The 11312-nt window shown below is 43.3% G+C and overlaps 1 protein-coding gene across 5 annotated transcripts in view; it reads left to right on the plus strand.

Annotated features, from left to right (window-relative positions):
• Nucleotides 1-11312, plus strand: part of gata3 (GATA binding protein 3) — a 17165-nt gene that overhangs the window by 1004 nt on the left and 4849 nt on the right. The window contains exons 1-5 of one of the 5 annotated variants that reach the window (XM_031859094.1): nt 3765-4104; nt 4245-4639; nt 5617-6159; nt 8261-8406; nt 10638-10763. In XM_031859094.1, coding sequence (XP_031714954.1) covers nt 4405-4639; nt 5617-6159; nt 8261-8406; nt 10638-10763 — 1050 coding nt within the window. In that variant the 5' untranslated portion in view covers nt 3765-4104; nt 4245-4404. Of the gene's footprint in view, nt 1-3764; nt 4105-4244; nt 4640-5616; nt 6160-8260; nt 8407-8473; nt 8521-10637; nt 10764-11312 lie in introns of those variants that run through there. The other 4 variants (XM_031859098.1, XM_031859097.1, XM_031859099.1 and 1 more) reach the window with 4 other exon arrangements.

Below are 11312 nucleotides of genomic sequence, written 5' to 3' on the forward strand. Positions count from 1 at the left end.
GAGAGAGAGAGAGAGAGAGAGAGAGAGAGAGAGAGAGAGAGAGAGAATAGGATGCCAAATTAAGGGCATCACACGCGCACTGTCAAGGGCCAAGAGCTCCAACGGTTATTTGCATGGATGGAGCTTGCGCACCTTTGTATTGATTCACAAAACAGCTTTAATTTCTCCATGTTTATTTTTTATCAATTTTATTTTTGTCGTTCGAAAACTGTTGACTTGTGTTAGATTTAATGTTGTGATGTTATTAAACTATTAATATATTACAAACACACACCGTCAGCCTTGAGCGGGACAAAGAGGGGCAGCAGGTACATTTGATTTGTTTTAGTGTTTTGTTTTGTTATGAGAGGCTTTGCAAATATGAGTGACTTCTGAGCTCTGATTTAATTTCAGTCAATTTAATAACCTGTCATGTTTACACCAGAATTAATAAATTAGCTGAATTTATGAATGACATTGTTTCTGTCGGGGATCCAGAGGCTATGAGGTGAAAAGGCCCTGTACGCTAAATGAAAGATTACATCAGTGCGTCTGGCGCGAGGCGATATAGACACTGATAAGCATCGCGAGTCAGTCTATTGGCAGACCGTTTTGTTTTTGAATGACACAAAATACGAACTGCTACTTCGGGGTTTTTTTCTACACTAGAAGAAAAAGCAGATTTGTTTCTCCCGCCTATATGGTTCTCATTTTAATCATTCTAGGAAATCCACGTCAGGTTTCACGCGCTCGACAAGCAGAATTTGACGCCCTCGTTTTGTTCTAAGAAGCCGAGTTGGTTCACATGCTGACTGAATAACAGAAGCAGCTTTTTCTTGAAAAGACTTTAGAAAGGTGACAAATGACTCACGGGGGTAAGGACAGTAATATAAAGGCTCGTTAGCCTGGTTTCAACATGTATATAAAAGAGCTTCTAACCTGTAATATATATATGTATCACTATTATACAGCATGACTCGCGCCTGTTGTAATCAGTGACTGGACATCTTCATTGTTGTATACACAGCGTTACAATCTCTTTATTCTTTATTTCATTCTTTATATAAATCCTTTCAGTTGTATTTTCGCCATTTTATTTATTTTTATTTTTACTTCTTATTTTGACTATCAAGATGAAAGGCTATAGTGGCTTATGATTTGGACAGTTTAAAAAAAATGGCACCCAGATAACAAAGCTTTTGATGCCTTAGTGAAATAGTAACACACACACACACACACGCACACACACGCACACACACACACACACACACACACACACACACACACACACTTCATTATTAACATGGTAAAATGGTTTCTCTTGTCCCTGCTCTTGTTTCTAAAAAGCATTTACATGTGCTGCTATTTAAAAACAAATATAACAAAACCTTTATTTTATTTTTGTATTATCTCGTTTTTCTAAGCTTGGAGTAGTAGTAGGCTGGTGGTGTTTTATTACTATTATAATGTATTATTGTTGTGTGATTTTAATCTCCCTGACCTCTGATTCATCAGCTGACGGAAGGGAATTATTATTTATGAGGAAAAACAATGATTGTAATTGCTGATGGGGTCACACACAGGAAGTTGGGAGGGGGGACAAAGTAAACACACACACACACACACACACACACACACACACACACACAGACGTTATCTAAAACATTTCATCCTCCACACTGGCAATGGAATAATCCGTTCGTGTCTTAACTTCTCTGCCTCGATGTAGAGAAAGAAACTGTGCCATGTCAGATTTTAATCAGAGCCGTCTGACATAATCACATATCTCTGTCATCAAAAGCCGAACTGGCCCCTCGCCGGCTTTTGTGAATCAACCTTTTACGCACAACAAGCGCTGCTATTTGTAGGCCATTAACTTAAAAAAATAGACCAACGCAGGGGGCTCGTTCTCGAAAAAGGAAAGTGAAGAAGCCACTATTTCTCCCTCCGTGAAGACAGGTTTTTTTTTTTTGGGGGGGGGGGGGGATTATAAATGACAACTTTCTTTTTCTTTTAAGCGAGCCATGTCTTATTCCGGTGCTGAATAAGCTCCAGCGTTATTGACACCGAGGCTTGGGAATCGAGTCATGGGATGGCTTCCATTCTCTAAGCGTGGATACATCCAGTCAAGAAACAAAAAGAAAAATACAAAAAAAAAAACATAATCGGGATTTTAGGCTACATTCACCGTCATGTGTTGCCTCTGAGCACCTATAACGGGCACTTTGTGGATAATGGCTGCGAGAGACTTTTCAAGAGGATAATTACACGAGTCCGCTGACAGCTTGACAATGGAAGCTACAGCAGTTTGCATCCAAGTTCAGTCTCAGGTTTTTCCTGAGTGCGGAACGCCCCCCCCCTCCCCCTCCTTCCCTCTCTCTCCAGGTAGGTCTATCCTGGAGAAGGGAAAATAACGACGCTTTGCCAAGTCTCGCTCAGCCTGTGCTCCCACGCGCCCGGCTGAGAACAGCCTCGATATCAAAAGAAAGGGGGCGGGGCACATTGGGAATTAGTCGAATAAAACACAAACTGGAGTCGTCACCTGAGCGCGCGGCCTTGTGTTTAAAATGATTAAAATGCAATCTTTATCTGACTATTTTTATGCCTGTTGGTGCGGAGGCATCAACCCCCACATTGAACAGACCCTACCTGATGTTTCCGTCACGGTATACTGCTGCTGCTGATACCTACGTGGTGCAAGGGCGTGCGCGCTCCCGCTGCCTGTATACCAACCGGCGCGCCGCGGAGGGGGTTCATTTCCTGACTTTTTTTTTTTTTTTTACACACCGCGGTGACGTCACATCCAGTGGCGTCTCCGCGGCTGCCCCCACCATACACACACACACACACACACACACGCACACTCTACTATCACACACTGCCAATCTGTCGGAATATGGAGAAGCCAAACTGGATCTTTCAGACATAAAATAAATATCATGTTACATTTAATGCACTGTTTTGAATAAATAATGACATGAGCCATTGTTGCTTGTCAGTCTGAGAGGAGGTTATTGCACAGATATTGATGAGTTAACTGACGGACAGTAAAGGCCTACATTAGGTTTTTTTCTAATTATTATTTATTTTTTGAGGAGGCTCAGTTTCTCAGGCGTCCTTGTCCGCGCGCCCGCTTCACGGTGAGGAGATCGGCTCAACTCGGATCTCCCATTAGAATAATGCGCCTGTCACCGCGAGAGGACGCACTGTCACAGATTTTAAGAGCCTATAAACGTCCTGCAACCTGCCATTGGCCCGGAGCAACAGGCTCTGCTGCAGCCTCTTTCTTTTCTCTCTACGGCAGACTTTAAGAGCCAAAATTCATTAATATTTTTACTGCTTTTATTTTAATTTATTGGCTCAGATGCTTTTTATGAGGTGTGGATGTTTAATTGTATTTTTTGACATGCATAACTTGGGTGTAAAGTTTTATGAAGCCGAAGTAAAAAAAAGTATCTCCATTTTAATTATATATATATATATATATATATATATATATATATATATATATTGGCAAGGTCATTGCAAAAATAAATAAATCTTGCAGCACTTCTGCATCCCTCCTGGCTCACGTTATATTCAATTAGGGCAGGCCCCTCCCCTTAACTGATGACACTGACAGACCCTCCTTAAGTTGCGTCGCGCCACAGCTGTCTGCAAGCATTGAGCTGCCTGGCGCCATCCTGAAAGAATGCCTTCACTGTAAAAAAAAAAAAAAGAGAGGAAAAAAAGGGGGAGCTGTAGAGAGAGAGAGAGAGAGAGAGAGAGAGAGAGAGAGAGAGAGAGAGAGCACAAGGTAAAGCAAGGTTGAGCGAGCAGCAGCCACACAGACGAGAGAGAGAGAGAGAGGGGAGCGGAGTTAATGGAGAGGCTACAACTGCACACAAACAGAGATTTGATCAGTGACTTTAACTCGCTGGTGCTGGTCAGTGTGCAGTGAAGCCGCCCGCTGCAAACGAGCCCTGCGCCCGCACAGAAACCCTGCATACTTGTTGAGCCGGGCTGAAAGACATTGTGTTTTTTTTTGTTTGTTTTTTTCCGTAAGAGGAAGAAGTTCGTGGGACTGGATTCCATTTTGGACGTATTTATATGACAAATATTTTTTTGTTGCATTTGCAATGTGGGGTATGTTTCGTGTTTAAATATCTTTTTTTTTTGTTGTTGTTAAAAATGAAACTCGGGTGAATTAATTTAAGTCTGTTTTATTCGTGCTGCGTGTGAACAATTTTGAGAAAATAAGACTAAATGCTCCTCTCTGTCTCCAGGTGATCGGAAGCAAGCGCGGAACCTGTGGATTTAACCCCCCAAGAAAGGAAACACGGATTTGGGACTGATTCTTTCTTATCTTGACTTGTACCAGTTTGCTTCGCCGCGCATGAACATTTACTAAAGAGAAAAAAAGAAGAAAAATAAAAAAGCAAAGCGATGGAAGTAAGTGCGGACCAGCCACGATGGATGAGCCATCATCCCGCGGTGTTGAACGAGCAGCATCCCGGCTCACATCACCCGGGCCTCGGCCACTCATACATGGACCCTTCGCAGTATCAGCTCGCTGACGATGTGGATGTACTGTTTAATATCGACGCACAGGGGAACCACGTCTCTCCGTACTATGGAAACTCTGTCCGAGCCGTCCAGAGGTACCCTCCTCCTCCACACAGTAAGTAAACGGCCTCTTTAGGCCTTTTATTTAATAATGTGCACATTATCCGGGTTGGATCCCTGTACGTAATGGACCCCCCTCCCCGCATGAGATACTCAATTACTGTCACCGCGTTCGGAATTATTTGTATTATCTGACTGGGATCCAGACCGGGTTTCGGTTTTGGCTTGAGCTGACTTCGTCTTAAAAAACCTGAGAGCGTAAAGTGTCGTGAAACCACGCCGTGAATACGGATGGTTTACCTCCAGTTTGTCTTTGGTTTCTGTCCTCCGCTTATGTGACATTCTGAACTTCACAAACACGAACAAAAATGCTACATTGAGCTGTCAGACGGTTTTCAAACAGCCCGTGCGTAATTTGTTTTTTTCTCCCCCAAAACCAATCGATTTATGAGTTAAACAAATAGACGTGTTGGCACAGACATATTTAAAAAAAATGAGAATATTTTGGGAACGTTCGGTAGCATGTTTTGACTTCAGAGCGCGTGCACAATATTTATCTTCATCATAATGTGTGCCATTCATAGGCACGCAGTCATTTGTGGAGTTCCCTTTATTGTAGACTTTAACTTCCTCAGCCGTCAATCACGACGCTGTTTGTTCTGAGGCTTTCTGAATTACAAGTATTCAGTCGCATGAATGCCTGTTTAGTGGAGAAGGCAAAAAAGGGGCAGAATCGTGCACGTACGTGGCCACACGAAACTCGTTTTCTCTGCATGAGGGGATCCGATGATTTCTAGACGGCAGCAGAATCTCGATGGAAAATATTTTTTTGAAAGAGCAGCTGGAGGCAAATTAAATCGCTGTGTTGCATATAATAAAATGTAAACGTGTTTGGTAAATCAGTGCGTAAATGTGTGCTCATGTTTCATCTTTCAGTGTGTGTTCAGGCCTACAGCTATGGCAGTGTTTTTATGGTGGCTGCGGACTGAGGTCAGGTTGTTGATGGTTTCTTGTGTTTCTGTGCTGCCCCAGGTAGCCAGGTGTGCCGTCCCTCGTTACTGCACGGCTCTCTGCCCTGGCTGGAGGGGAGCAAAGGCATCGCCCCGCACCACAGCACTTCTCCCTGGAACCTGAGCCCCTTCCCCAAGAACCCCCTGCACCACGGCTCCCCGACCAGCCTGTCCGTCTACCCCCCGGCCTCCTCCTCCTCCCTGTCCACCGGTCACTCCAGTCCGCACCTCTTCACGTTTCCCCCGACCCCGCCGAAAGACGTGTCCCCGGACCCCGGCATATCCACCCCGGGGACCAGCTCCGGGCGGCAGGAGGATAAAGAGTGCATAAAGTACCAGGTGACCCTGGCCGAGAGTATGAAACTGGAGTCTGCTCACAGCCGGAGCGTGGCATCAATCGGAGCAGGGTCATCCTCTGCCCACCACCACCACCACCACCCCATCGCCACATACCCATCCTATGTCCCCGAATACGGCCCAGGCCTCTTCCCACCAAGTAGCCTGATAGGTGGGTCATCTTCTAGTTATGGTTCCAAAACAAGACCAAAAGCAAGGTCCTGTTCAGGTAGGCTGCGCTTTATTACATTCCCTTTTGATCTAACATTATTCCCCAGATTTGCAGCCTTAATGATCAGCCATGTTTAATCTCATACTAAAAAAAAAAATTCCCATGAGCAGCTCATTCATCCCTCTCATGAACAAGCTCTTTTTGTTGGAGCTAAAGGCCACAGGTCGACCTGTACTCTAAACAGGCGCATTAACATGCCTCAAAGCTCTTTATTTCATCGTCTGATAATAATTATAGATATAATAATAAAACATATTTTTTTAAATAACAAAATTATTTAAAGATATTAATACATAATAACAACAATATTAATAATAAAAATATGAATCGGCTTTAAATTAAACATTCAAATAAATAAATGTATTTATAAACAAATTAAATACATTGAGTAAAAAATAGAAGAATACAACTATTTAATTCTCAGACTTCATTGGATATTTTCCCTCAACTAAAATAAAATCCTCAACAGAGTTCAGAGTTGAAAGCTTTAGATTAATTTAGGTCGTTTTTTCTCCTCTTCCTCTACTAACACACACACACACACACACACACACACACACACACACACAGAGAGAGAGGCAGAGGGGAAGCCAGCTCTCTGGGCTGTGTCGCCCCGTTTATATGTTTAAGATAATCCCATTACTGTCAGACCAGTGCGCGCCACAGTTGCATTGTTTACCCAGCGGTAGAGCACCGGATGCTGCTCGTTCATTCACAGGGAAAAGAGCGGGTGAGCCGCCGCCGTGGCAGAGTGCACGAACCGCGGAGGGAGGGGAGGGAAAGAGGGAGAGAGCGAGTGTGGGGAGATATTTTCTAAATTGTGAGCGCGGGGGTAATTATTTTAAAGGTTGCTGAAAAGCAGTTTTTCTTGTAATGAGATTAATATCAGCGGCTATAGAAAACAGTGGATTAGTTGATGCATATCATCGGGATTATTCAACATCACACACTTAATGCAAATAAAGATTTTTAATTCGAGGATAATGTGAGATAATATGCGTTTTAAGATATTTCCCGATCTGATGAGTATTTCCCGTTTTTTACGAGGTTACCAGTGCGCAGTGCGCGTGGTGTGAACTTCATTTCTCTGGAAACCTAAACGCACCGTGTGCAACACACAGAATCTGCATCGCGGCCTGTTTTTACTCCAGCACTGCACAATCCCTGTTTGATGTCAGCACAGAAAAGATTTTTGAAAGACACACACTTCAACTTCACACTCGTCAAGGAGACTTCATGTCTGTCACGTCAAAACGCGGCACAACCCGGACTGATGCATCTCTCTCTCTCGGTGTGAAGAAGTCGAGCTTTATGTTTTTGCATCTCGCAGAAAAAAAGGGGAAGTGCGGCTGCATGAAAATGCAAAATGCTCTCGGCGTTGCACAAACAAAAATCCCTGTGTGAGTCTCTGCTTTCAAATAATCCGACTGTGGCTGCAGCGCCTTTGTTTCAGTTTCAGGCCCGTTCATTATCAAACTGTTAGTGCGCGTCTCACCTGTCGGTGTCACTAGAGAAGAGCCAGTCAAACATGAACACCATCTCAATCAGCCCAAAACAAAGGACACAGCCTGTTAAAAGACATAATATACATACACTATCATTAATAATAACTATTATTATTATCAAAATGAGAGATTGGCTGATGAAAGAAAGAAGGCCTGATCTATTCGATGTTTTTATTTTTTTTCTCAAGGACCAAAGTGCATTTTGCTTCTTCTGAGAATCCTGTCACAGGACACGTATAGTTGAAGATTTTGTGAGATATTGAAAATAAAATCGACCTTATGGACCTCAACACAACTGCTGTGTTCACCACCAACACTTCACGTGTGTGTACTGTGTGTGTGTGTGTGTGTGTGTGTGTGTGTGTTGTAAATAAAATAACTGCTGCAGTAGAAGTCATTTGCAATGTTACATTATTGTAAATGATGTTGATGCTTTTATTTCATGTTTTATAAGAAAAATAAATGCCACAACCTTTTCTGTTTTCAACATAATTTACATGCATCAACAATTATTTTTAAGGACCAACTGACCTGGGCACTGTCTCCATGTTCTGTGCGTGTGTTTGTGCGTGTGCGTGTGTTGGCTCTTGCAGAAGGTAGAGAGTGTGTGAACTGCGGGGCCACGTCAACTCCGCTGTGGAGGCGGGACGGTACGGGTCACTATCTGTGTAACGCCTGCGGACTCTATCACAAGATGAACGGGCAGAACCGCCCTCTCATCAAACCCAAGCGGCGGCTGGTACGTCTCCACCACATTTCTCTATTGATGACATTTCCGTCTCTCTCTCTGTTTTTCCCCTATCCAGGAAGAAGTAGGCCTATTAGCTGCAGGAAATTGACTCGACAAGTGCAGGTCTCTGTTTTCAGATACTACCATAGAAAAAAACTGCACAGTTTTTTTTTTTTTTTTAATAAATGCAATGACGATGCTATTTTTTTATTTGCTAAAATTGTCATTGATTCACAGTATTCTGTTTAAACAATAGGCCTATGTGTGTATTTTGGAGATGCATTGCCTCCGTTAAAGAGTTGTGGCTGCCGGCCTGCATTAATAAAAATACAACGCACAATGAGCTCCATCATATGAACATTATTTTGACATTCTAGTATTTAGGACACATTTGTTGCAATTCTTACGATTGCTTCAGGTGGAGCTTTTTTTTTTTACAGTTATTTTTAGAGAAAGCCCCCCTCGCGAGCTTTAGAGGAGTTCCCCCCCCCCATGCCTTCTTATGAAAAAGAGAAATATAAAAAACATCTCTTGAGGCAAAGATGGCCGTCCAGTCCAGCTCTGGACCTTTTTCTCTCCTCCACCTCGCCTCTAATGTGAAAACCTGACTTCCCAGGAAAGGGCTGCCGGATGTCTGAGCAGCGTAGATAAGTCGCTTTTAACAACACCCGCTTCCCCATTCAAAACAGAGGAGCTGCGGAGTCCGAACCAGGCCAGCACAGAGTCACGACTTGAGATTGTTTAGTGTTAGAATCTCTCCTTAAAATACGCGGGTCAGGTGGGTAATTGCCACGCAACATTTGACCTGGTCGTTTTTTATTTATAGAGGGCAAAAAAAACGTTATTTATAGAGGCCAGACCAAAGACATCAGAGGAGGATTTAGGACCATTTGTGTAATAATTAATCACACCGACCAACTGATATCTTGTCTGCTCATATTTAACGTTTTAATGGCAGATGAATTGAAGTTATTTAAGGATTTGGTGAATTGGCATAATCAAAAAAAAAATCAAGAGGGTGAAAGAAGAAAATACAATGAAAGTAAATATCAGAAGCAGACACAAAACACATCATATATGGACTTAAAGAGGCTTATTCCTCCAATCTGATTGGTTATTCGCAGCACACAGCAGCCGCAGCAGCAGGGGTTATTAGGCCACCACGTGTGTATAATTGGAAATCCCTCCCCGAGATAATGTAGTCCCTTTACGTTACGTGTGTCCTTTGCGGTCACCTGTCTATTGATTGTTTTTTAGAGATTATAACATCAATGTCAAGCCACTGCAGCGAGCTGGGCCGCGAGACAGGCAGCTAAATCCATGGGAAGACATGACTTTCACTGCGTGGTAGCCTGCAGCGGAGCTAAAAATATCCACCTTTTTTTCTTTTTCCATTATTATGCTTTTAATTGGCGTGCAATTATATGCTCATATGGTTCATTTCACTGCATGATGTATTCATATTTTCTACCCACAATGTCCCGTGTTTGAATCTATATGTTCAGGCCCTTCCTCTTCACTTCTATTGTTTAACGTCACGAGGTCGACGTTTAAAACAAGCCCTCGTGACACAAAGACGAACTTTAAGGGGAGGGGGGGATTTAATCAGATTTAATAGCTCTCCCATTTCAAGCCACTGCTCTTTATGTCTTCTGTAAATATTTATTCTCCTGGAGGTATGTGCTCTATTTTTAGCCTCGAGTGAAAGCAGCTCTGTTTTTGCTATTTCTGTCTTTATTTGAAACTATTTTTTTTAGCTTGCACTGAATGCAGAATATGAATTCCTATGGGTGGACATTAAGAGTGTATGCACAGTCACAATAAAGCCTTTATTGACCAGCAAGGGTTTTAAATAGCTTTACATGATGCACATGAGTGAAAATAAAGAATGCTTTTAATCTGCAATGAAAGAAAATAAATACTTTCTTTATTGCATTTATAGAGATGTAAGGCGCCATGTATACAGGGCTGCCATGACACAAAGACACCCTAAAAGACCAAATGTATCTTGATGTATTTAACCTCCTGAGCTATATCCTAACTCAGAGCCCCGGAAGTAGCTACATTTCCAAATAAAACGCTCAATTTCCATCTGCATTTCAGTGCTTTCTAAAAGAAATGACACCCCTGAAACTCGGCGTTAAACGTGTCAGAATGAAGCTGCTTGTTGATTGGGTCATTACGTGGTCATGTGACGTTCTTTGGCCTCTCTCTCCCTCCTTGTGTGTTGTGTCATGCAGTCCGCGGCCAGACGGGCGGGGACGTCGTGTGCAAACTGCCAGACGACAACGACGACGCTGTGGCGGAGAAACGCCAACGGGGACCCGGTGTGTAACGCCTGCGGCCTGTACTACAAACTGCACAATGTAAGTAATAAAGCTTCCATAGGAAGTCATACTGACAAGTCAGCGCGCGCACCGCTTCAGCTCCATCGTCTTTCTCATCACGTCCTGCCGGTCACCTTTCCCCCTTCCTCCCCCTCCTCCTCCTCCTCCTCCTCCTCTTCCTCTGAATATTTGATCGGATGCGTCCCTGCAGAGACTTTCGGGGCACGGCGATAACAAATACTGTATAATTAATATGATTTATTGGCAGTAAGTGCGAATCTAAAATGTATAAGACCGAAGTGAACTAAGCCCGCAGCCGCCTTGCTTTTGAATATTAAAGAAGTGGGGGGGGGCTTAATTAAAATTCGATTAATTTCCAGGCCGATTTTTTTTTTTCTTCTTATTTCTAGCCTTTTGGTTCCACGCGCGCCAGGGACTCTGAGTCCCCCCCTCTGACCACCAATCCGCCTGATTCGTTTTGGGGTTTGGTTAGCGCCTCACCACATCATTTCACATCCACAATCTGAAAACCCCAGGGACTCGTTTATCTCTCTCTCTCTCTCTCTCTCTCTCTCTCTCTCTCTCTCT

This window comes from Anarrhichthys ocellatus, unplaced genomic scaffold (genome assembly GCF_004355925.1).
Source record: "Anarrhichthys ocellatus isolate YVR2014 unplaced genomic scaffold, GSC_Weel_1.0 scaffold21, whole genome shotgun sequence".
Lineage (NCBI taxonomy): Eukaryota > Metazoa > Chordata > Actinopteri > Perciformes > Anarhichadidae > Anarrhichthys > Anarrhichthys ocellatus.